Source organism: Tursiops truncatus, chromosome 21 (assembly GCF_011762595.2).
Source record: "Tursiops truncatus isolate mTurTru1 chromosome 21, mTurTru1.mat.Y, whole genome shotgun sequence".
Lineage (NCBI taxonomy): Eukaryota > Metazoa > Chordata > Mammalia > Artiodactyla > Delphinidae > Tursiops > Tursiops truncatus.
In genome coordinates, this window is record NC_047054.1 from 33178555 (window position 1) to 33205649 (window position 27095).

The window sequence follows — 27095 nt, forward strand, 5'->3', positions numbered from 1 at the left end:
GTCTTCCAAAGGATCCCAGTTTCTCCCCATGTAGGAGTCCTAGGAGTCTAATACCAGTTCGGTCACTTATCTGTGCACGGCTTCAGACAAAAAAAAGCCCTTTCATCTACGTCAGGGATTTCATCTATGAAAAGGAAGGTAATGCCCTGTCTTCTTCACCTAACTCTCTTGAGGATTAAATGAACGGTATGCAAGAAATCGCTTTAATTACAATGTGCTATACTTAAGGATTTTGTTTTTCTCTGTGACAAGCAGCAGCTTTGTCTTAGGCCCAAATTACAAGACACTACTGATGTATCATTCAGCATCTCATCAGTTGATGGCCTCTGATTCACCTGGAAGACTGACAGTGAGGCTCACTGATACATGAGTGGACAGGATGACTAGCAGTGGCTGCCAGGCGCAGAGCTGACACTGCCTGAGCCCTGGGGATCAGTGACTACCCTGCTGTCCAGGTCACTCAAGGGCAGTGCCAGCTGAGGGAGTTAAGATTTCGTAATACTTGTGGTTTTGATTCTTCTCAAACAGAAAACTGCATAAAAGAGCGTTAAGTACTTATGCTGTAGTCATCCAAAAACCAAGATAACGTTCCTGCTGAATCATCTCATTCTGCACAAGGCCTGATGAATCTGGGCTATATTCTGTCATCTAGGGACAGTATTACAAAAGTGTTCTGACAAGAGAAAACTAACCAAATCTGTACATTCTGTCGCTATAGCTCACCAGTAATTTCTCTTGGCAAATTTAGTGTTCCTAGTACCCTCCTCAGGTCTTTGATGCTCACAGCTACGGAGAACCACCTTCCTCAGGAATGTACCAAACTGTTATGTGTCTGCAGTATCACCCAGGTTCCTGAAACAAAAATTCCCTTTACAAGTAACTTTTATATACTGTTCCTATAAAAGGACCAAACTCTTACTGAAATGCCATAACTGAGAATATCAAGAGTGCTGGCTGGAGTCCAATGTCTCACAACTTGTTAATTCTCCTGTCACTTAAGGAAGTGTTCTGTAAACCAGAATATAAAATCAAATTAACAAAGTTCAAGTTTCTTCTTTCCCCTTCAGCTGGTAGCAAAGAATTATATCAGAATGGAAAAGCAGAACTGCTCCAAATGAACAAAACCTAGCTACTCAAAGAAACACTGATTTTTCCCCAATATTGTACAATATTTTATTGTAACCAAAATACTTAGGTGAGTCTCACAGCAATATATTATCATGTGGGTACTCACCGAGAAGGATGAATTGGATAAACTGTACGTTTGACAACACCTTACTATACATCCAGTTAACCTGAATAGTTTGGTGGGGGAGAAGATATAGAAGCATCCCATTTTATATAATTCCATATTTTTCCACAACTTTATAGACAACACAGAATGAAGATACAGTTGTAAATCACTATAATTCTAACCTTACTATTGGGACCTGCAACATGTAAAAATTCCAGTCATATATTGCTAGGCATTTGCAAATGACAATCAAATGTTTGTCATACAGTGGTTTTAAACTTGTAAGATAATATTCAAATGCTTTAAACTGCCATGGTCCTTTTGTTTGATTTTACACATTGACTCAAATATTTTAGTGCACTCATTTTCTCATCTGTTGAGTCTCTGTGTTACTACTTCTCGGTACATAATAGAGATGTAGATGAGCAACAAAAATACGACAAAGAAATCATCGAGAAAGCCTAGAATTCCAAACAGGGCTTCAGGCACAAAATCTAGAGGCGATATAAGGTAGAAAAAAGCCCCCATTAAACAAAGTATTATCCTGATACGGAACATCCAGAAAAGGCCTCCGACCGAAAACACCTCTCTGAATGCATGCCTCAGTAAAGTGGGTAGGTCCATAATTCTTTCCATAATCTGGTAGGGGAAGAACAAATACTGTGATTTGGTATCTAGTGTGTTAGACTTAAAAATAATATAATTTTCTTACAATGTGCAGACAAACTCAGTTAACATGAATGAAGGAGTTTCATGTATTCACTGAACACCATATTTTCTAGTTACACATTTTATTTAAAAATAGTTCTTTGATTACTAGGTTCTTATAAAATAGGTCTTATTGCAGATAATTGAAAAGTAACTAAAATATCAACAAATTTGAAACACAGGATATAGTAATACAAAACTCAAGTTATTTCTAATTTGAGTTAGTAAAATAAACCAACAAAGAAGCCAGTGTACTGAACTAGGCTGAGGCTTGAGCTTTAAAGTTGGACACACCACTTATTAGCCAAGTGATCTTGGGGAAAGTTGTTTAACCTACTAGAGATAAGGCAACAACACTGAGTATGTGCCACAAGGACTATTAAGAACTAGAAGAGATATTGTTATAAAAGACCTTGATAAATTGCCAGACAATATATAAGTATATACATATATAGAATATATAAGTATATACAGACACATCAACTTTGATGGCTTTGACCATCTAAGAATAGCAATGAAACTGATTTCCTTCTTAGGATGTTTATTCTGCTTAGCTTGAGTTTAAGTGAATTTTTTTTTTTCCTTCGGTACGCAGGCCTCTCACCGCTGTGGCCTCTTCCGTTGCAGAGCACAGGCTCCGGATGCGCAGGCCCAGTGGCCATGGCCCACGGGCCCAGCTGCTCTGCGGCATGTGGGATCTTCCTGGACCGGGGCACGAACCCGTGTCCCCTGCATCGGCAGGCGGACTCTCAACCGCTGCGCCACCAGGGAAGCCCTAAGTGAATTATTAATTGCCACAAAAATTTTTGAAATGCCAGGCCTTACCCTTCTGGAAATGATTATGGTTTCTGAATATATACAGACTAATAATTAGATTATATTTACTTTGTAAATATACTAAAACCCACTGAATTGTATACTTTAAACAGGGGTACTATATGGTGTGTAAATTACATCTAAATAAAGTTTTTTTTTTAAAAAAAAGACAGTACCAGTATCTATTTGTATGACCTTGAGCAAGTCAGTTTCGTCTCTGACTGGAAACTTCTCACTTCCTCTGCATAGCTCTTAGCTGACTGCATGACCATAAGGCCGCGTGTAGTAACGAGGCACCGTGACGACTCCTGAACCTAACTTCTTTGAGGTCTTACTTCTCAGGGGTTGGGAGATGCAAGAGAAACTGGCCAGAGGAAGTAAATCACTTCCTGTGGTCATTCCAGTGCCAGTTCAGCTGTTTTTAACAATCTGTATAAATATCACAAATCCAACTCTAAGTATGTATTTTGTCCAACAAATGCCGAATAAGTTAAGAGGGAGATGGAGACGAAAATGGGAAGAACTGAGCAAGCAATGAGAAAACGGTTTTAAAAACCCCACCAGACAAAGAATATCTTGTAATTCCTTTTGGAAAACGGATCACAAAAGAACAAAAATGGTCTTTTTAGAATCACTCCTCATGCTGATTTTCTGTTCTCTGTGGAAGAAACTAATACTTAAAGCAAAACAGCTATACAGCTTTCACAAGGTCTATGGTAAATTACTTAAGATATTCTAATGACCAGCCAGTATGTCTTTTGAATACTGTTCTGTCCTTTATCAGGGCTATTTTGTTCAGTTCTCATATGGTGTTCTTTATACAAAATCTGTAGTGATTAGACAAGAAATATGGTATGGGTTATTAAGAAATGTTTGTGTACTAATCACAATCTGACTCTAACTCGGGGGTAGAATATCAAAGTAAAACCTACATGTCTTTATTATATTGTAATTTCATCACATACCAAGCTTTCTTATTCATTAAGTATATATCTGACGCACACAAAATAACTGAGCAATGGTATGCTTCACACCTTAAAATACGAATGAACATCTTAAAATGATTTTTTTAAGTTCAGTGGTAGTTCTTGAATTTGAAACTGATTTTCAAAGAATCGTCCTAAGATGCCCCTGGAGGATACATAAGAAAACTGCCGGATCAGAAACAGCAGAAGAGGCTCCCAAAGAGCCACGGAGGGCAACAGGGACCAGGTCACGCTTTTCTTGTCACTAAAAGTTTTGCCTGTCACCATCCACAGCAGGCGAGACTGTATGCCTTTAAATGTACCTGACGTCCCAGAATGAGGAACAGCATGTACGAGGGAGCACAAGTCTACGCAGTTGTGTAATACAGAAGCATTTTAACAGCTTATATTCTTGGCTGGGAGGAGGAGTATCATTTCTATCTTAAGGATAACCATAAATTCTACAAGCATTAAGGCCTACTGTATTCCAGACACTGGGACCATAGTAGTGACTAAATATACACGGTCCTCGCCCTCATGAAGCTTTCCGTCTCCTGAGAGAACGGTAATGAACAAGGTCGGAGGGCAATGAGAGAGACTGCCCTGGTTGATTGGGGACAGCCTCTCCGAGGGAGATACACTAGGGCCAACCTGAAGGATGAGGAAGTCAGCCAGGAGGCAAGCAGCGGGACAAGCATTCCGAGCAGAGGAAATGGCACGAGTGAGGCACGAAGGTAGGAAGGCCAGGAGCGTGTTCTGAGAGCCGCATCCCGAGGGAGGGGAGGGGGAACCAGGCCATGCAGGGCCTTGAAAGCCACAGCCAGGAGTTGGGACATTAGTCCAGAAATTCAGAAGTTTCAAAACACAAGAGCATCGTGGTCTTACATATGTTTTCAAAATATTACTTGGGCTGCTGTGCAGAGGAAAAGGTCCGAGTGAAGAGGCCACTGCAGTTGTCCTAAGCAAGAGATGGTGGTGGCCTGGCCTAGTCTGATGGCTACAGACACAGGACTTGTTATGAGGCAGAAATGACAGCATCCCCAGAAAGAAAAGACACGTTAGGACTTCTTTACAGATCAGAGAAGGGGAATGAGGGAGAAGAGGACATCAGCACTGAGCTGAGTAAGGCTGAGGTAAGGAGGGATCGGGTCAGTGTTGTGCATGTTACATCTCATGTCCGAGACGCCAGGAACGCGCCAGTGGGATGTACCCTGAGCAAGTGGACGTCAGAGCCTAGAGCGTGGAGCAGAGTCTGGGCTTCCAGTACGAATTTGTACTGAGTGTGTTCTGGGTTTTCAAGTACATATTTAGTCATACACTTCTAGAATTCTTTGTTAAATTTTGAGAAAACTGGGATGAGTCAGTAAAGTGTGGGTTTTTAATCTATCAAATGCCTTTTTGGGGAGGAGGGGCAACTGTAGAATTAATGTGCTCTTTAAAAATAGAATGCTTTTGAATACCTGACATACAAAACCCCCAACACTTAGGGTTACTTAAGGGAACAAATTCAAATGGGGCCAGGGTAAAATAGAGTAAAACACAAGGTAAAACTCCCTCCAGAAGTTCTCAGTTGTAAGTTTCCTGGAAGACAAACCCTATTTTAGAATCACGTAGGAGTCAATAATTTTACCTTTCCCTCCAATGTTTTCCTATTGCTTTTTTTTGCTGGTATCACTTTCATAAAGAGTTTAATAATGCCATTTTTTAAAAGATAGAAAACTGTAGTCCTTGGGAAAGCTGTAACTCAGTGAATGACAGCAACAATGAAAAGTAAAGACTTCACGTAACACACACAGATTTTTCACATTGACTATTTGTTGGTAAATCTCACTTTACAAAAGCGAAGTATCATCACACTCTAACTTTGCACCCGCTACAACATTACTTACAGATCTGGGCTGCCCTGAGAATCTCCGGTTATAATCATTAATATCTTGATGCAATGATACAGCATCCTGAGACTGGTCATTTTCACCAAATACTGTTAGCAGTAAAGTTACCTGTAGATTTACAGAAAAAAAGAATTGTTACACCTTTCTGCAGCATTAATTTTTTTTCATTTTGTGTTATTATTCAATAGAATGAGAAAAGCTTCTGAATTTAGATTTCGCTCGTTTCTTTTAACAAAGGCGACACAGGGGAGAAAAGTAAGCTACTGTTTCCTTACAATAAAATCCATTCAAAATGTTATTTGAACTCCTATAAAATAAAATGGGCACTGGTTTAAGTACCTTTCAATCCACACCAGGGATCAAGTTAGTAGTTCGCTGTTTGGGCTAACAGACATTTGAGGATATAAGAATGATGAGAAAATATTCAGGAGCAAAGTGACATATCACTTCGAGAGAGGAAAATTAGGGCTTTCTTTTTTGATTAAAATCATGATTCCTTATCCTCTCTGGTATCTGAATGATCTTTGAATGCTACCAGCATCACACAGAGCTGAAGTTATTGCAGGAACCAGCTCTCAAGCACCCATCTCTACTACAATCAAAAAGGTAATTCTTGATACTGTTATATAACATAATACATTTAACCCTGATTCCTCCATGGCGGAGCTAAGGAGGATACACAAATGTTCCTGGACTATACTCGGGTAATCTGAAGATGACGGTACCTCGAAAAACAAGTATATTTAAAAATATAACACCTCCTATAGAAATGGCCACTGTACAAAGAGATAAATATGGGAAGGAGCCGTGATAGATTTGGGTTTAAATCATCTCACTGTTGTTTTGACCCTCAGCTCAGCTGTAAAACCAGGACCCCACTGTTCAGGTGCTTCCCAAACAGCCAAACACAGGAGTGCCTAAGAGCAGCAGGTGGTAGGAACAGCAGGTACAGCCATCTCTTCACAAATTTGTTAATAAAGATGAATTCTTTCACTAAATGTTAACTGACCACGTACATGGGCCAGGCACTGCGCTAAGTGCTAGACGTACAAAAAAAGGACAACGTGGCCTTGCGCCTTGGTGATCACAATCCCCAGGACAGAAGGGGAGGGAGACGTGTTCAACAGCCCGTTATAAGGCACTGGGGTAGGCGTTATAGTGATGCTGGAGAGGAAGGACTTCCTCTGTCTGGGGTGTCCAGAAAGCTTGACACTTGCACTCACCCTAGGGACGTGGTAGGACCGCTGGCGTGTCAGTGTGCGCGCCCAGGGGAGACGTGGTGACCATGTCCCAGCCACAGGCAGCAGCCTGCACACTGTTCCCAGTGAAGCAGGCGGTGGGGCAGGTAGATGAACTGCAGTGGGAACGCACTGCAGTTAGGGAACCCACAAGTTTATCTCCACCTTTCTCACCTCTAGCCAATTTATGTGTGGTCCAAAGGATACCACCTGCTAATGCGCATATGCCCTATGAAAAGCCACAGGTAGTGCCAGAAAGAGGGGCAGGTGGTGGAACTAATTGTTTATGGCAAGACCTTCGGCCTGGTCTCCGTGTTGCTGGCAGAGAGCTAAAGATGAGAGGTGGCACTGGCAAATAAGCTTCAGGGCCAACTGCCTTGTGTCACACATCAAATCAGCCGGAGAGGTGGTACCAAAAAATGATCTTCCTCCTAACCATGTGGTAAAAAGTGTGAAAGAGGCAGAGTCTGGGGATGTATCGATAGAAGCAAGAAGAAAAGAAGAGAAAGCCTTGAACCTTCCTCTCTCCAACCAAAAAAGGCAGCAGTGGGGGAAGTGGATAAGCGAGAACAATGGCTGAAAGGTACACACACGTGTGTGCATTTCTGTGTATGTGTATATGTATTTAACAGTGCACACTATATGGTTTTATTTATATACAGTCCCCAAATTAGGCAAAACTGAACAGTAATCTTTAGAGGAGCATGCTAAGGTAATAAAACTGTAAAGAAAATCAAGGAAATGCTTATCCTAACAGTCAAATAGTAGCTACCTCTAGGAGAGGAAGGAAGGGGGGGGGGATTTGGAAGGGGTCCCGAGGAGGCTTCTGGGGCTGTGGCCAGTTTCTGTTTCTTCATCTGAGTGGTGGCTACTCAGGTGTTGCTTTGTGACAAGTCAGCGAGCTGTACCTCTTTATTTTGTGTGCTTTCCTGTACGTCTGTTATATTGTACAAAGAATTTTTCAACAACTGTTGTGCCTTCTCTAATCTTATTTTACTTTGTGGTCCCTGTGGGTTTACGCCTTTCCTGTTTCGGTGGGGTTGCCAGAGGGAGCAAAAGTAAATGCGTGCGCTCAGTTCAGCATCCTGACTTGGAAGCTCTCCATCCTGGTCGGGACGTCCGTTTGCACTGGAAGACTTCCCAAGGAGAGGCTGTCTGTGTACCTGATCATGAGTCATTATCAGACAGGCATATATTTTAAATGAAAAGAATAATATAAAGGAAATTCTGAAAAGTGAATAGAACATCCCATTTGGCTATATTTATTAACTTAAAAACTACAAATATCAGTTTCTCAGATTTTTCAAACGAAACAAAATTTTGTTTCTCCAGTTTGTCGAAGAAATTGAGCCGTTTGATAGCGTACTGACACTTCAGTCTCCGACACGCGTGTGTAAAACCTCACTGCGTCCCTCGGAGGCAGCATCTGTACTGATGTAACAGGCTAATCTGCTCTGGGTGATGCGACGTGGCCACGGCTCCACAAGAGACATTTTTCAAAGGCATTGTTCGTCATTTAAAGCTGTCTGGACCCTCACCACAGATGGGCAGGTTAAAAAGAAAGTACAACTGAAAAATTATTTTTTTCAAAAGAAGTCTATGCAGAGCATATTTGCTTAAGCCTGATTGCCAGTTCAGTTGTTCCCTTGCTGGTGTTACAACAAAGACTTATTAGGATTTGGGGAAGGGTTCATGTACCAGCTGTTTTTCACTATGACTGAAGGGATATCAAAGGGAATTCCCTTTTTTTGAGGTGTCTTAAAGACATTAAAAAAAATAATGGAGAAACATCAGAGAAGCTTTGGATAAATGAAGTTCTGCTAAAAACATAAAAATAATTCAAGAGTTAGATACAGAAACTATAAAAATTTACAAAATGAGCTAGTATAAATGATGTTTTCTGGGCACAAACATTACCGTTTGTCTACAGATTGGACAACTGATTGCCCCAAGCCATGAACCGTATCGCCAGTATGCCACAATGCAGGTACCTAATGGGAAGAAAACATTAATATTGATGTTGTTAAGTCCATATATCCTGGGAAAGTTTCATATATTTGAAATATTTTAACAGCATCACCTATTTTAAAATGTTTTTTTACTTTATCCAACCAAGTCTTAAGGCAAATTCAAATCTAATAACAATTCCCAGCCACTGAGAAATATTTTAATTTAAACTACCTGTTAAGATACAAGCATTTTTACAATCAAAAGCAAGCATGCATTAACTGCTTCAATGCTATGAGGCTTAATAGAAAATACTGCATTTCCTATGTGAATAAATAAAACAGTAATTAATTGAACATTACTGTACATATGACAACCAACAAATCACACTATAAATTTTCTGTTGCAAATTTGATATATATGTTACAGAAACACAACTTCCATTTTTTTTAAAGTTTAGAAAACCAAGTCACTTAAGTGTCAATAATAGTAATTAGGTAGTATGCACAAAGGAGCCAAAGGATACAAAGATTTCACGCTTCCTGCCCTAACAAAGTTCATAATCCAGTTAAGTAACTGAATCAACTTTTGTACTGGATGGATTTGATTTTTCTTCTTGAAGGCATTGATGAGCAGTGAAACAGGTAAACACAGCCTAGAGAGAGGATTTACAGACCTGAAAAAGTGGTGGTAGGTGCACTAAGTGTATAGGCACTAAAGTTCAGACCAGTAACAAATGAAGAAGGAGTATTTTTAAATACTGGCTGATATTTAAGGAGCCAATTCAGTTTCTTCTCTGCAGGCCCCCATTTCTCGGATCATCCAGGTTCCACTGTGAATCTGAACTAACTGCTTCCTGGCTCCTTCAATCAAATTGAGGGGACCAAGGTAACATACTTATATGACTCAGAAGGTAGTTACATCTTGAAGTGTGTAATATTGAATTTCAGTACAAAAGGTGTACAGAATTTGAACCCAACTTTGTAGGGGTGGTAAGATTAGACAGGCAGAAGACAGGAGCGAGGACACTCTGGGTTTTGCGATGGCAGGAACAAATCCCAGAGGCAGAAATAATGGTACACGAGGCCACTGGTGAGCAGGCCACTGGCTGAAGCCAAGGCCGCCCAACCTGACCATTAGTGACTGTGGGGAAAAACTGGTTCGATGATTTAAAGACAAGTTTAAAAAGCTAAACCATCTGTATCTGATATCTTTTCCTGCTCTCAGGGTGCTGTGTTAATTCGATAATATTTACTAAATACTTTGAGCGGTCTAATTTCATACAGAAACCATATGAAAGCCAAACTGATCATAAATATGTTAGTATTATTACCATCTGTAATGATGCCTTAGATTTAGCTACTACCTTTTCACCCAAAAGTACACTGTGTTTTGACATATGTTAATTTATTTAATTCCATAACTTTTTCCACAGATTGCAGTATAGGTGTCCTTGGTTTGCAAATTATGTAGTGGCCACTTGCCTGCACTGGAAAACTATGGTCCAGCAAATCAAACACTTCAGTTCATACACATCTGCTGTGATGTGCCTGATGCTTTCCCTTAACCAGGATGGCGGGAGAGATGACTCAATGACTTGAATCCGGGGCACAATCTCTCTAGATCTGTCTATTTGTAAAATGAGAATAAGACCTCATAAGACTGCCGGGGAATTACATAAAGTAATGTGGGTTACAAATGCAAGTTAGGTGAAGTCTGTTGCTGCTGTTATTCTTGACTTGCTGTAAAGGAACAGAACTGTAGTTCCACACATGGAGCTAAGCTGAAATGCTCTTCATATACATGGTATCAGTATCCTTGAACTACTGTTCAAAGAAACACATTTCTATTTATTAAGAAGCTGAATAACTAGTTTTTTTTAACCTTTGAAGCTACAGACAGTAAATAAAAGTGTCCCGACAAGAAGAGCAGGATATCGGAAGGAATCTACCCTATTACCCCAGACCCAGAGGTAAAACCAAGAGCACAGCACAGCCATCTTTCAACTGACCGGGTTATCCACACAGTGCATCACCTAAGCCTGGGCTGGCAAATAGACTTCGCCCAGCCTGCCAGACCTCACTGATTCCCAACCCCTGCCTCGGGTGCTGTGCTAGGGGACGGCCGAGGCACAGCCAGACCCAGAGCAAGTCCACAATCGATAAGGAACGTCGGCCAGAGGTTTGAGGGGGAACGTCTGCTTTCTCTGATGGCCATTTAATCCCCTGCCCCAGCACCTGATCTTTCATTATTTGGCTGCTCACTAGCACTTCCAACAGATAATTAAGGATAGACACTGAAATAGTGCTTTGTAATTTGTTAGTTACTTAGACAAAAACCTGAGGGAAGAGGTTGAAATTCATGGATGAGGCAATGATGGGATTGGTCAGTACTGACTAAATGGGCACAAGGTATAGAAAACCCTGCATAGCATGGAATGGATTCCAGATACTTTATTTCACCCCCAATAGCATGAACAGTAACACTGTATACCTTGGAATTCTGACTCTTAGACAAAGATACAAAGGGCAGAAAGCAAAGTACAAATCCCTGTATGCTACATGTTAAATCAGTACAGTTTGGGAGCAATTAGCACCCTATCTTGCATACAGCTGTTCGAAGGGAAAGAAATACTACCAATAAAAAATAGGTCTAATGATGAGATAAACCTTAAGGAGAGAGTAGTTGTATAAACCACCATTCACATAGTATTGGGTTGGCCAAAAAATTCGTTTGGGTTTTTGGTAACATCTTATGGGAAACCCCGAACGAACTTTTTGGCCAGCCCAACAGAACTGCGCACAGGCTGTGAAGTCAGACCCGGGTTTAAAACCTAGCTCTGTCCGTCTGCAGCTGGGCTGCCGTTTGTAAAATTTCTTAGCACTGCTGAGCCTCGGGGTTCCTCACCTGTGAGCTGGGATGAGATGGAGTATGTTGCGTCCAGCACACAGCAGGCCCATAATAACCGACTCCTGCCAATCTCACGTGACCACAGCCAGCAGTGGCTATGCGGTATGTCCCATCACTCTCTGTGACTCTTCCTGGAAGGTCAGGAGATGCCCAGGGGTGGACAGCACCCCTTCCTGACACTAAGTTAGTGCGACATCAACGTCCCTTCTCATCCCTCTACATGTTCTAGGGTTCCCAAGCCTCTGGAAGTCCCGGAGGAAGAGAGGTAAGAACTTCTGCACCGACTCAGAGTGAAAAAGAGGTGGCAGAGCCAAGGGAAGGTCTCGGGCAAGGTCCTTGGGAGAAGAACACTGCTGCCTTGGGAAGGAGGAGTAAAAAATGAAACCACCAGAAAGCGATGAAAATGAGGAATTCAGTGACTCCCTCATGGTACAGATATCCTTAACTCACTATTCAAAGAAACACATTTCTGTTTATTGGGGGGTTGAATAACTAGTCTTTTTAATCTTTGAACTACGGACACTAAATAAAAGTGGCTGACAGCAAGAGCAGGATCTCAGAAGCAATCTGCCCCACTCACAAAATACAAAACGTGACAGAGAGAAAATCAGGAATCCAGCTTGTGCACACACACGGGTCTTGGTCTAAATAGTCACTTTCACCAAGAACAGCATTGTTTGCTTACCACAAAAGAGATGTCCACAGTTTGTTTCAACAGGGAGGGAAGCTTGATGTAAACAGATCGGACAGTACATGTCAGTGTAGAACTGCTGTCGGGCAGCAGCAGGTGCATCCTGGTGAGAAGACAAGTGCATATTGAGCCACGACACACACAGTCTTTTCAAAATTCATCTTCATGCTAAAGATACTTGACAATACAGTCAGGACTGTGCAATCTTCAAATTTTAGATGTGCACTAGTTAAGGTCTTACAAGTTTGAGAAACTTATGAGGCTCCAGTGTTGTTCTGCCTAAACTGCATGGTCTCTACCTTCCTTCCTGAACACAGTCTAAAGATAAAGATAAAAAGATATATCTAAAGATAAAAAGCCGATTAACTCAGGAGTTACTCTATTAGAAAGAGTAAGTTATTCTGGGTAACACAGGCTGAGCTCATGCATTCATTAGCTGAACAATAAGAAATGTCAAACTACTCCCCAGGTGTTAGCTTTCTTCTATCTTTAACATCTGTTTCATTCATACATTCCTGATAGTCGTTACATGTCTGAAGATTATGAGATAGTTGTATGTGAAATCACTTTGTAAATTATAAAACATCAGGCCAGCATGAATTATTGATAACAAGAGCTCCGGAACACAGTACCACTAATATGCTTAAACCATTTTTGCATCAGTGAATTTAAGTTCTATGAAGCAAGAATTCTTGTCTGTTTAGTTCACAAATGAATTCTCAATGCCCAGAACAATGTCTGACATATGGTAGATGTTCAATAAATATTTGGTGAATGGATAAATCATAAAAACCCTCTTTGGAACTAAAATTTGACTGGTGGGTAGACAATCAATTTTTAATTTTTTTTTTGATATTAGGTATCTCAGCATGAAGGTATACAATGTCCTACTTAATCCAGCTTTCATAAAATATATTACATTTCTGGTTCTTAGGGAATCCATATGGTTAAAAGCAAAGAAGAGGCAGAGGAGAAAAGTTTTCTTCTTTGCCTAAGTAGTTTTAACAACTTTGATCACTGAAGAAAAAGAAAAGGAAAAAAAGCCATCCCTTATAGTCATTTCTTTGAAGGTCTTAGGGGAATATACTTTATTTATTTATTTTTTTAAATCTATTTATTTATTTTTGGCTGCATTGGGTCTTCGTCGCTGCGCGTGGGCTTTCTTTAGTTGCTGCGAGCGGGGGCTACTCTTCATTGCGGTGCACGGGCTTCTCATTGTGGTGGCTTCTCTTGTTGCGGAGCACGGGCTCTAGGTGCGCGGGCTTCAGTAGTTGTGGCTCGCAGGCTCTAGAGCGCAGGCTCAGTAGTTGTGGCACATGGGCTTAGTTGCTCCGCAGCATGTGGGATACTCCTAGACCAGGGCTCGAACCCGTGTCCCCCGTGTTGGCAGGCAGATTCCTAACCACTGCACCACCAGGGAAGCCCGGGAATATATTTTAGAAAGAGTAGTTTTTCCACTACATTTCATTAAAGCCAATTAGACAGTAATTATTTCCTCACAAGTAAATAATAGGAAAACTGTTGTCTTTTAAAGCAAATTAAAACTAAATTCATGAAAACATCTTAATTAGATTAAGACTAGTCATTTGCTTAATCTGAAAATGTACAATCAATAGAATAATAAAGGTAACTCCAAGCAGGAAAGAAGCACATGCTTCCAAAAAGGAATTTATCGATACATCATCGCAATTTCTTATGCAAGGGGAGTGATAACATGTACTCCTCATACAAATGCACAGATTTATATCACAACAGTACCTGTTCTGTTTGAAGTTGTTCCCGAAGCACCCGTACTAGCTCTTGGTTTTCTGGGTGAATGTTTTGATGTGCATTTCTGCTGAATAAATTATAATACGGTTTTAATATAAAATATTGTTAGATGAATCCATTTTCCTTATGGGTCTAATTTTTGACCTAGACTACTAGCAACATAAGAAATGTAAATGATGGCCTACAACTGTACTCCAACTGTAGGACTGGACATTCTAGGCTATTCTGAGATCACTGATTATCGGCTCATTTCAGGTTTAACTGGCAAATGATGAAATCCAGAGGCCTAGTACCTTGGGGATTGAATGTAATTTCAGACTTACATATAATATAACACGTTTATTTCTTTTGTAAGATTTCTTGTATTATTATGTATTTGAACACTTTTCCATATCTAATTAGGTCCTTCTCCCAACTTTTCACCTATGAGGTGAGAGGGACAGAGAAAAACAAAACCTAAAATGTATAATGTAGAAAAGCCCAAACCTATGATACCACTAATCTCTTAACATTAACAATTAAAATGAAGAATCAAAGGCAGGAAGTTAGAGGTCCATATAAAAGGATGGGATGCCTGAAGTGAGGACTGAAAACTAGAAGCAGTGGTTAGGTTGGTAGGGTCAGGGGTGAAGATTTACATCTGAATCAGTTTAGTTTCATTTGGCTATAGAAGTTTTTTCTAAACCTAAATCTCTTTAACAGCAATATTTTAAGTCTACTCAGTGTCGGTGTTATTAATCTATAGAAGAGCCTTTACTCTCTAGCTGACCCAATATAGCACAGCAATAAGAATTCTAAATCAATATTCTAATGGGATAAGGAAAATTAAAGAAATCCATCCCAGGGTTATTTAATTTTTAGTAAAAAAATTAAATTTTAGAAAAGAAAGCCGAAAAAATATAACCATTAGTTCAGAGACGACATAAAAACAATTTAAAGTCAAATATCTAATCAGAAGCTCAACATAAATGTAATGAAACTACTTGAATTCTGTTTAAACACCTTAAATTTTGGTGGATTATTTATTTTAAAATGTTACATTCTTATGACTGAATAAATGAATCAGTGAAAGAAAGCTACTCTATGGGAAAAACAATCTATCAAGGAACAGCCCAGGAACCAGCCTATTTACACACCAGGAAACACCCAGCTAACTGGAAATTCTCAGCTCTTTGACAATGAAAAACCATTCCCTTTTCACTGGAAAAAAACAGTCATGGTTTTCTGAGGATTGATGTAAACCATGTGACTGGAAGGTCTTTCTTTTGGTCTCTTTCCATAAAAGAGAAGATATAAAATTCTTAAATCTGATAGTAGAATATTAGAAAAGTCAAAGTATAGCCAAAGAACAAGAACAAACAGCCCAAGATGCTAAACATGGCCTGTAGCTCAGGTAGCTAATTGTGACTGGCAACTTTGAGTACAGAACCAAAAATCTAGAAATCTAATCAAGATAGATTGAAAGCTAGATTAGAAGATCAGGAACATACTGTTATAGAGAAAACCTCAGGCCTCAAATGGCATCACCTGTGCTAAAGCCTATGACACCAAACCGAGACTTCACACCTGGCCCAACTGCAGCTCCCACCTTCCCCAGGACCATCTGAATTGGTCAATCTGGGGTTTCCTGGTCAGTACCAAGGAGGTAACCTGCATGATAAGACCCCTGCCATTTCCTTCCCCCAGAAGAAGAAGCCTTGGCCTGAAATAATCCTAACTTTTCTTTTGCTAATAACTTCCTTGCCCCATCCTCCTTCTGCCTATAAAAACCTTCTATTTCATACAACTCCCGGAAATATCTCTCTACTTGCTGGATGGGGTGCTGCCTGATTCATGAATAGCTTAGTAAAGCCAATTAGATCTTCAAATTTACTTGGTTTAATTTTTGTTCTTTAACAATATGATCACCTTAGCTATGAGAAAATGATGGCATTTGACACTAAGCGGGTCTGAAGTGAGATGCCAAGGAAAACAGTGGCTCTGCTATGAAACAGAAGGACATGTGTTGTTAGTGTATTTATCAACGATTTATGGTCCTTCTAAGTTCTCTGAAAAGAGAAACCAAAACTGTCAAACCAGTTAAGTTATATGTAGCCCTGGAAAAGAGCCAGGAACCTCTGAGATGAGGAAAGCAATGATACCCAAAGCGTGGGTCGGGAAAGGAAGTTTGAATCAAAGTTTACAAATATGCAAGCATGTGGTTCATAGGTTAACCTGCCTACCAGACCCTTTTGACTGGCTTCTGGTATGTCAACACATGGTAGCTATTATTAATGGCTTAAGAAGGAAGACCAAATAGAAAAGATTTAAAAAGAAATTAATTATAACTACAAAACATTGCTGAAAGATATTAAAGAGGACACAAATAAATGGAAAGACATCCCATGTTCATAGATTGGAAGACAACATAGTTAGGATGTCAATACTATCCAAAGTGATCTATCTTCAGATTCAGTGCAACCCCTATCAAAATCCCAACAGCATTCTTTGCAGAAATAGAAAAACCCATCCTAAAATTTATATGGTATCTCAAGGGACTCTAAATAGCCAAGATAATCTTGAAAGATAAGAACAAAGTTGTAAGACACTTCCTGATTTCAAAACTTGCCACAAAGTTATAGTATAAACAATGTGGTGCTGGTAATAAGGACAAACGTATAAAACCAATGGAACAGACCATAGAGACCAGAAATAAACTTTCACATATATGGTCAATTGTTTTTTTTAAAATATTTATTTACTTATTTATTTGGCTGCACCAGGTCTTGGTTGCGGCAGGCAGGGTCCTTAGTTATGGCATGCAAACTCCCAGTTGCGGCATGCATGTGAGATCTAGTTCCCTGACCAGGGAGCGAACCCAGGCCCCCTGCATCGGGAGCACAGAGTCCCAACCACTGCGCACCAGGGAAGTCCCTGGTCAATTGGTTTTTGACAAGGATGCCAAGACCCTTCCGTGGAGTAAGGACAGCCTTTTCAACAAATGGTGCGGGAAAAACTGGATATCCATATGCAAATATAATGAAGTCGGACCCTTACCTCATACCACATACAAAAATTAACTTAAAATGGATAGAAGACCTAAACTTAAGAGCTACAACTATAAAAATCTTAGAAAAAAACACAGAGGGAAATCTCTGTGACCTTGGATTTGGCAATGATTTCTTAACCATGACACCAAAACACAGGCAACAAATGAAAAAATAGATAAATTGGACTTCATCAAAATTTAAAAATTCTGTGCATCAAAGGACACTATCAAGAGTATAAAAAGACAACCAACAGAATGAAATAAAATATTTATAAATCATATATTTAATAGGTGATTAAGATAGAATATAGAAATAACTCAAACACAAAAAAGCAAACAACCTAATTCGAATATGCACGAAGGACTTGAATAGACATTTCTCTAAAGAAGTCATACAGATGGCCAATAAGCACATGAAATGATGTTCAACATCATTAGTCATCAGTGAAATGCAAATGAAAACCACAGTGTGATACCCCTTCACACCCAGTAGGATGACTATCAAAAAAACACAAAGTAGCAACTGTTGGCCAGGATGTAGAGAAATTAGAACCATTGTGCGTTGCTGGTGGGAATGTAAAACAGAGCAGCTGCTGTGAAAAGCAGACTGAAGGTTCCTCAAAAAGTTACACACAGAATTACCACATGATCATGCAATTCCAGTTGAAAGCAAGGACTCAGATTCTTGTACTCCAACGTTCACAGAGCACCATTCAAAATAGCCAAAAGGTGGGAACAACCTAAATATCCATCAACAGATGAATAAACAAAACGTGGTATATACATACAATGGAACATATATATATTTTTACATCTTTATTGGGGTATAATTGCTTTACAATGGTGTGTTAGTTTCTGCTTTATAACAAAGTGAATCAGTTATACATATACATATGTTCCCATATCTCTTCCCTCTTGCGTCTCCCTCCCTCCCACCCTCCCTATCCCACCCCTCCAGGAGGTCACAGAGCATGGAGCTGATCTCCCTGTGCTATGCGGCTGCTTCCCACTAGCTATCTACCTTACGTTTGGTAGTGTATATACGTCCATGCCACTCTCTCACTTTGTCACAGCTTACCCTTCCCCCTCTCCATATCCTCAAGTCCATTCTCTAGTAGGTCTGTGTCTTTATTCCTGTCTTACCCCTAGGTTCTTCATGACATTTTTTTTTCTTAAATTCCATATATATGTGTTAGCATACGGTATTTGTCTTTCTCTTTCTGACTTACTTCACTCTGTATGACAGACTCTAGGTCTATCCACCTCATTACAAATAGCTCAATTTCGTCATACAATGGAATATTATTCAGCCATAAAAAGGAATGAAATTCTGGTAGATGATACAGCATGGATGAACCTTGCATGCATTACTAAATGAAAATGCCAGAATGCTAAATGAAATAAGCCAGACACAAATGGACAAACACGGTCTAATTCCACTTTATGAGGTACCTAGAATAGCCTAATTTCTCGAGGCAGAAGGTGGAATAAAGGTTACCAGGAGCAGGGGGAGGAGAAATAAGGAGTTATTATTTAACTGGTAGAGTTTCTGTTTCGGATGATGAGAAAGTTCTGGAAATAAACAGTGGTGATGGTTACACAACATTGTGAATGTTCTTAATGCCAATGAATTGTACACTTAAAGTGATAACTTTTATGTTATGGATATGTTACCACAATAGAAACAAAGGATGAATTATAATGACTACAGACATCAAAGAAATTACAGAAAAGAGACAAAAAGTTCCTTTGTTTGAATCTTCTAGTACGCATGTTACCCCTCCCCTAACTCATTAATTGAATACTTCAGCTAAAGTAGCAGGATGACAATTGCCAACTGAATTTGAATCTGAACAGCTGGACAGCAACTTAAACTGACCTCCCATCCAATCATATGACAGATTCAAGACAACATCCACGTAATGGGGAGCACCTTATATCATTTGAAAAGTTGTATCTTAGGTTAAGCCAAAATCTCATCATTTAGCTCCACCTATTGGCCCGGTATGAGACAATAGAAAATATATATTAATAGATATTGGTCTCTGCCCCTGGTTCCTGGCACAGAGCTCCAGAAACACTTGCAAATTCCTAAGTGATAAGAGTACTAGGAGCACCTTGTATTCTAAGATTTGGTCTTTGACCTGGCCCCTCACACAGAGTTCCTGAAGGCCTTGTAAATTCCTGGGTGACAGGAGTGTCTTTTGCTCTAATGAGGTGACTCTGGGTGGGCTCCTGGATGAGGGCTGCTCCCCGGAAGGACAAAGTCCTGATTAGAAGCTTGGAATGTTCAGCATCCGCCACCCCTGCCCCAATTCTCCAGAGAGAGGAGGGGCCAGAAACAGAGTGAATAATCGATGACGCCTACGTGAGGGAGCCTCCGTGAGATCCCAGCAGTGCGGTCCGGAGAGCTTCAGGTGGGTGAACACGTCCACACCAGGAAGGTGGCGCACCCCAACTCCACGGGGACAGAGGCTCCGGCGCTCAGGACCCCCCGGACCTCGCCCTATGCATCTCTTCATCTGGCTGTGCATCTGTATCCCTTATCACACCCTTTAATAAACTGGTAAACCTAACTGCTTCCCTGAGTTCTGTGACCTGCCCTAGCAAATTAATCAAACTTGAGGAGGGGGTCACGAGAACCTCCGATTTCTTGTGGGTAACCTGGGGACAGAAATCAGACAGAAGCTGGGGGTGACTTGGGGACCGACTTACTTGCCGTTGGCATATGAAGTGTGGTGGCGAGCAGGCTTGTGGGACTGAGCCCTTAACCTGTGGAGCTGACACCATCTCCAGGCAGACAGTATCAGAACTGAGTTAAATTGTGGGACACCCAGCTGGTGTCATGGAGAACTGCCTGGAGGGGAAAAGCCCACACACATTTGGTGACCAGAAGTGAAGAGTTCTGTGTAAATATAAAGGAGACACAGGAGAGAAACGGTAGGGAAGAACTGGGTCCTTCACTACATAAGAAGGAAAAATCTGTAGGTTTTGTCCTTTACACCCTAGTTCTCTCCATGAAGTTACACAGAATTAACCTAATTCTTCTTCAACAAAACAAGCTCTCATCGTATTTAAAGCTTTTGCATCCTACAGTCTTTTCCCCTAAGCTGGATAGCCCCAGTTCTTTCAGGCATTTTTATATGATTTGTTTCCATAGCTTTACCCATTTTGATAACCTCCCCTGAATGTTTTCCAATTTAAAATTCTTGACCCAAACTGAATATGATCTATATGTGACCTTTATCTGATTATTCTGATTAATACACCTTGATGCTGTTAAGTTTTTGGCATCTACAACATACAATTGCCTTATTAATAGAAACTTCTATTTTGGGCTTCACATCACTACAGTCTGTGAGGAAAAATATTTTATTTACAAGTAATAATTATCCATAGTAGAAAAATTAGAAAAACAAATAAAGGAAAAGAAAAATATTTTTAAATAAAATTAATTTTATAAAAATCCTTTTTTTAAACAAAATGGGCTACTTGACCTATGGTTTTGTCATGTGCCTTTTACTTAATTCTCACTCAACAATTTATCATGGATACTTTCAAATGACAATAAATTCATATCTGCATCCCATTCTTAATAGGTAAAGAGCAGATTTTTTTTTTTTTGGTATTTGCCTAGTCATGACCCATTTTTAAAACAGCTTGATTGAGGTGTAATTAATCACCACCGTCAATTTTAGAACATTTTCATCACCTCAGAAAGAACCCTGTACCCTTTAGTTATTGCCCCCATATCTCCAACTCCAGTTCTACACAACCACTAATCTACTTTCTATCTCTATGGATTTTCCGATTGTGGACATAAGAACAGACTCAAATATATGGCCTTTTGTGTCTGACTTATTTCACTTAGCACAATGTTTTCAAGTTTCCTCCATAAGGTAGCATGTGTGCATCAGTATGTCATTCCTTTTTAAAGCTGAATAATATTCCATTGCATGCATATACCACCTTTTGTTTACCCATTCATCTATTGATGGAGCCATTCATCTGTTTCCACCTTTTGGCTATTATGAATAATCCTGCTGTAAACATTCCTGTACAAGTTCTTATGTGGAGATATGCTTTCATTTCTCATGGGTATATATACTTAGGAATAAAATTGCTAGCATATATGGTAGCACTATGTTTACTCATTTGAGGAACCGATAGTTTTCCAAACTGGCTGCACCATTTTAACTCCCCTACCAGTAGTGTATGAGGGTTCCAATTTCTCCATATCCTCAACAATTGTTATTATTTGACTTTTTGGACCTAGCCATCCTAGTGGGTATGAAGCTGTATCTCACTGTGGTTTTGATTTGCATTTCCCTGAATGACTAAGAATGTCAGGCATCTATTCACATACTTATGGGCCATTTGTATATCTCTGGAGGAATGTCTATTCTGGTCCTTCGCCCGTTTTTTAATTGGGTTACTCATCTTTTTATTATTGAGTTTTGCATTCTCTACATATTCAGATATAAGGGCCTGATCAGATATATGACTTGAAATGTTTTCTCCCATTCAGTGAAATGACTTTTCACTGTCTTGATGAAGTTCTTTGAAGCAAAAAAAGTTGTTACTTTTGATGAATTCCAATTTGTCTATTCTTTCTTTTGTTGATCATGCTTTTGGCATCATATCTAAGAATCTTCATGATTTACTCCTATGTTTTCTTATAAGAGTTTTATAATTTTGCCCTTACATTTAAATCTTTGATCCATTTTGAGTTAATTTTTGCATATGATGTAGTATGGGTCCAACTTTATTCTTTTGCATGTGGCTATCCAGTTGTCTCAACATCATTTGTTGAAATCTTTCCCCACTGAAAGGTCTTGGCACCATTGTCAAAAACCAGCTGACCACAGATGTATGGGATGACCCATTTTTAAATCTTGATTCTGTTGTACCAATACATTAGCTATCCATCCCAACTGACAATTTAACAAACATGCTTCTTTTGTCTTCTTCATCCCAGTTGCTAACAGAAATGAGAAGAACAGGCTCAGAAGCAGAGCCCTGCAACAATTCAGTGTCCTTCTTTTTTGGCTTACACTAAAACATTAGTCAGCACTCCTGGGAATGATCTGTCAACCAGTTATAAACTCACTTAAATCTGCTATCATCTGGTCATCATTTCCCCACTATGTCCACAAGGGCATCACCAGGTACCGTGTAAAATACTCTACTGAAATCAAGATAATGTCACCCTAATAAGAAACTAACCATGCAGAGGTAAAAGAGAATGCTCATATTCTGTTTAATAATACTTTCTATAATTTTTATAAGAAACTAACAGATCTGTACTTTTTGGAATTACTGTAATCTCTTTTCTACTTTATACTTTTGTCATTTCTGTTTTCAACAATATATACAAAATTTTATTTATCTCCATGTGTTAATACTTAAATTTCTACTTTATTACCCTATCTCTGTTTATTGGTACATAGACATCTAAGACCTTTAAATAGTATTCCTGATTCTATAACAGTAATTTTAAAAAAATATTTTAACTCCTTTAATCTCTCAACAACCCTATGTTCTAAGTGTTTCACATTTATTAATTCACTTAATCCTACATAACAGCAATTTAAATTCTAATCTTAATCCCTCCATACTGTCCAAGATTTTTTTGTCCCAGTTTTTTTCATTTAAACACTGAAAATATATTTGCACCTATTATATCACCTATAAGTTGATGAATTCAATTATGAAAATTACATTTTAAAACTGTGATACTCCAACAGAAAATATTAACATTTTATTCAAAATATGGGTGATAAATCTAAATTTTTTTGACTAGACAGTTGATGACGGGAAAAATACACAGTAGCATTTAGAGCCTAGTGGAAAATAAAATACCTTAGTAAATACATACAATCACTGAACTCATTACTTGCTTTTTTTTTTTTTTTTGGTTAGTTTCTGCTTTATAACAAAGTGAATCAGCTTTATTACTTGCTTTTAATATTAAGTATTAAACATTACTAGAAGCAGTCAGAAAGTCAGTGGCCCTTGGAAATACGTATTATTTAAGTTCTTTTGTCCTTTAGTCTCACCTGAAAAGTGCATATACCAGGGTAGCAATCAAAGCGAAACTGACCACAACTGCCACAAGTACTTGGTCACTTACTCCTTCTATGACTGAATCATCATCCAGTTTCAAACTGTGAACTTCACCTTGATATTTGGCCATTCCAGGTCTAAAAGAAAAAGAGATAAGATGAAAATTAAAAACGACACAGTGAAAATGAATTATATTAATAAAAACGATATAAATGTAGCTGACTTCTGATATATGTAGTTTTTTGTAGCACCCACTTGAGGTAGGTTGCATTAAGTACATCTCCAGTGGGGAATGCCCCATTAATGAGTTCTTTAAAATCATTAAAGAAGAAAAGACATTTCTCATGCCCAATTGCTCTTTTCTTATTCCTGAATACCAAATAAATTCTCCACATAGATCACATCCCTCTTCTCCCTCATGGCACTGAATGTGCGTCATGGAATGTACCATGTACGGATACGGAAGGAAATATATTGTCTTCTTCTGTAAATATTCCTGTATTACCTGGCACACTGCCCTGTACACAGAAGGACCTAACAAATATGTGTTTAAATAGGAGTGACTTACCTTACTTATGGTGTTAGTAATTTGAAAAGTAAAAGACATGGAGGCTATAGAACATTTATAGCTATACTGAGACTACTTGAATTAATGAAAATTCTGTTGCTTGGAAAACGATTAGCCTCACTTGGAACTAAGCTCAGTTTATGGTTCAGAATTCTGGGAACTGCCTGGAATATGGAATCACCCTGAGGCTGCATTTCCTTATGAAGAGAAAAGGGAGGATATGAAACTCTCCCTCCCATACACTAAACTAGAGGAAAATGGTAATACCCAATTTCTATAGATATGAGGGGAGATGGTCCAACCACATCAGAGTCCAAATATCACAGGTTATTCCTACTTTTTTCTGATGGCAAACACTAAAGTTACTTAAAATCTTGTAAGACACCTAAAGGGAAATAAAGGCAATAAAATTCAATTAAATATACATGACTAATCATAATTAACCTGTATTTATGTAATGTCCTGCACTGAAAACAGTTTTATTCAATATCATCATTAATCAGGTGAGTTTCTGTTAAAAGGAAACTTTGAGTGTGAAAGTCTAACACCTTTGAAAAGAACCTGAACTGGCTGCTAGTAAGAAAATTACCTCTCATGGAAGAAACTTAAGCAAACAAACAGATCAAAGGTGGCTTTCATCAGCTTTACACATGGTAATGGCCTGATGTATCAGGAACTTTCTAATGACAGGTTTCAAGTATCCCTCATGAAAGCACACACCAGAAACTCAGAGAAGGAGCTCTAACCTCAGTATCTTATTCAAAAGAAGAGTCAAATGAACTGCCAAATGAAACTGAAGAAAAAAGCCTCAAGTAATCTTGGGGTGGGCCATGTAGTCAATCTAGATCTTTATGTTGTCAGGTTTCCTCTTTTTAAATTGAAGATGCTGTGGCTGTCAGGAGTCCTGTCAGTGAGAACTACTTGCATCTGCTCAGAGATCAGCAAAATGTTATCCTGTGTGGAGAGTCCCAGCCTCCAATTACTGAATCCAGTTCGGAGGATTTTCTCCTAGCTGTACATTTAGGGAGTTCACTACTTTGTACTATTTCTTTTTTTAATGGGTTACATTTGTTTCACTACTTTGTACTATTTCTTTTTTTAATGGGTTACATTTGTTTCTATGTCCTTCCAAGTGTAATCAGTGATCATGTGACTAAATTCTACTCTATACATTTTATATATATATATATATATATATGCTTATATCACTGAATCACTTTGCTGTACACCTGAAACACAATATTGTAAATCAACTATAGTTCAATAAAAAAATAAAATAATCAAAATTATATATATATATTCTACTGTATAAAGACATACTTCTACCAATTACACCCTTCAGACGCTGCTTCATTCACATATCCAAGAGCTCAGAGATCCAGGATACTTTAAGTATTGCAGGACCATGTAATGTTATTTGCATCATTTTATAGCAAAAGTTCCCAAAGTTGTTGAAATGAAGAGTTACTTTTTATTGCCACAAATTCTAGTGTCACTGAAGGACACTAGAATTGAAGGACACTGAAGAACTGAAGGACACTGAAGGCTGAGAGAGGGTAGGAAGGGAGGAGACTGCTGGTAAGTCTCAGAGAGGAACAGAAAGGTCAGCTGCACTTCCCTGCCATGTGGAAATCCCAGCCCTCACATGGATAATTACTAATGGTGTCTGACCAACCTGTCGGGGCTTCAGTAGTTAACTTCCGCCAGTAGTTTTTCTTATCACAGGAGTCCAAAAAGGAACTGCAGGTGCTGCTGGCTCAAAAATGAGGTATTATGCCACCACCTCAGTTTGGAAAGAAGCCAATCTAAGAATACAGGGGATAAACAATAAAAAGAAATAAAATTTTCTACTTGAGGAGTTGACCTTATACCCCAATCTTGAAAATGAATTCCAATGTCAACCTGAACTTCAGTCCTCCAACCTCTGCTCATCTGGAACAAATCAATGCTGCTGATTTGGACCAAGGGCACAGGCAAGCCCAAGCCCCGCTGCATGGCATGCAGGCCCCGGAGTTTACCTCCAATTCTGCTACCACAACTGGGACCCCGCTTAATCTCTTAGGACCCCTCATTTTCTGCAAAATATGAAAGCTGGATCTGAAGATTTCTTAAGTTCCCTCCACCACTACATTTCTCTGATTCAGAGCTTTCTGGAATTGAAAAAAAAAAAAAAAAAGGCAGGAAAGCTAAATAACCAAAGGTTAAAATGGTTACAAGTGGGGAGCAGGCCTGGGAGAGCCAGATCCTCACCTTTCCCAGGATACAGTTCTATAGTCTGAATTCTTTTCAAGAACGTATTACTTTAGCAATAAAAATAGAAGCCAGTGTCTGCTTCCTTCCTTCAGAGATGAAAATTAGACTTCAGTGCTCAAAGATTTAAGACGTATCTCCCCAGCACCATTCTTACAGAGCACCCTAGACCCTCCCAGTTTCCTGATGGTGCCCTCTGCAGACCTCAGTGACTGGCACAGGGAGGCGCCTGCGCTGGCTACCTCTTACCCCGCTGAGCAGCGCACAGGGGATTTTACATGTTGCAGGGGCCTTGCACTAAATGCTGCTCGCTTGAAACCCCAAAGCAAGGTTATTAAATTTATAAAACATGGCATCTAATCTATTTCATAGGGTCCTATCAAATGAAAACAAGTTAGTAGTACTCTGTTGTTAACTATTTGAGATTTACAGAAACAAAACACCATAGATCTTGCCAACGGTGTTGATAATTGATAGAAAAATTGATAATTGAGAGAAGGGGGAGTGATTTCCAGCACTGGCTTTGTTATTGCTTAGCTGGCTAAGTCTTACTGAGTAGCTTAATACATTGAAGAAGCATAAGCTTTGCAGTCAGACAACTGTGTACTTGTGCAAAATCTGGGTCTCAGCTTCCTCATGTGTAAAATACATAAAATTAACTTGAACTATATCAAGCAACCACTTTTTTAGGCAAAAACCCCCACAAAACCACTCTAGTTTTGTGGAGTTCATGATAACAAAGGTAGAGCACTTACATATTGCTTGGTACATCATACAGGCTCTCAATTAACGGAAGCTATAATATTTTGATTACTATTATTAACAACCCTCAAGGAATCTGCAGAACCATGATAAGATGTGGCCATGCCTTCCTTACAGCTACACTAAGTAGCATCTCAAGCTCGCTTTGATCTAAGCTCTAAGTATGTATTCCCTGGGAAACTGGATAAACTTGGCACACTACGGTGAAGGACACTCCCCTGTTTACTTGAATGTGATAAACAGCTGTAGA

At 39.3% G+C, this 27095-nt stretch overlaps 1 protein-coding gene and 1 long non-coding RNA gene across 9 annotated transcripts in view; one reads left to right on the forward strand and one right to left on the reverse strand.

Annotated features, from left to right (window-relative positions):
• Positions 1 to 2926, forward strand: LOC141277465 (uncharacterized). Its single transcript, XR_012328899.1, has 2 exons — positions 1 to 138; positions 2538 to 2926. It is a non-coding gene; the product is annotated as an uncharacterized lncRNA (long non-coding RNA).
• Positions 1160 to 27095, reverse strand: part of RNF170 (ring finger protein 170) — a 27884-nt gene continuing 1948 nt past the window's right edge. The window contains exons 2-8 of one of the 8 annotated variants that reach the window (XM_073798550.1): positions 25509 to 25638; positions 23259 to 23402; positions 14160 to 14238; positions 12396 to 12504; positions 8771 to 8844; positions 5613 to 5723; positions 1160 to 1873 (exon numbers count right to left, since the gene is read on the reverse strand). In XM_073798550.1, the coding sequence (XP_073654651.1) occupies positions 1604 to 1873; positions 5613 to 5723; positions 8771 to 8844; positions 12396 to 12504; positions 14160 to 14238; positions 23259 to 23395 (780 nt within the window). In that variant the 5' untranslated portion in view covers positions 23396 to 23402; positions 25509 to 25638 and the 3' untranslated portion in view covers positions 1160 to 1603. Of the gene's footprint in view, positions 1874 to 2466; positions 2718 to 5612; positions 5724 to 8770; positions 8845 to 12395; positions 12505 to 14159; positions 14239 to 23258; positions 23403 to 25508; positions 25639 to 27095 lie in introns of those variants that run through there. The other 7 variants (XM_073798552.1, XM_073798551.1, XM_019921291.3 and 4 more) reach the window with 7 other exon arrangements.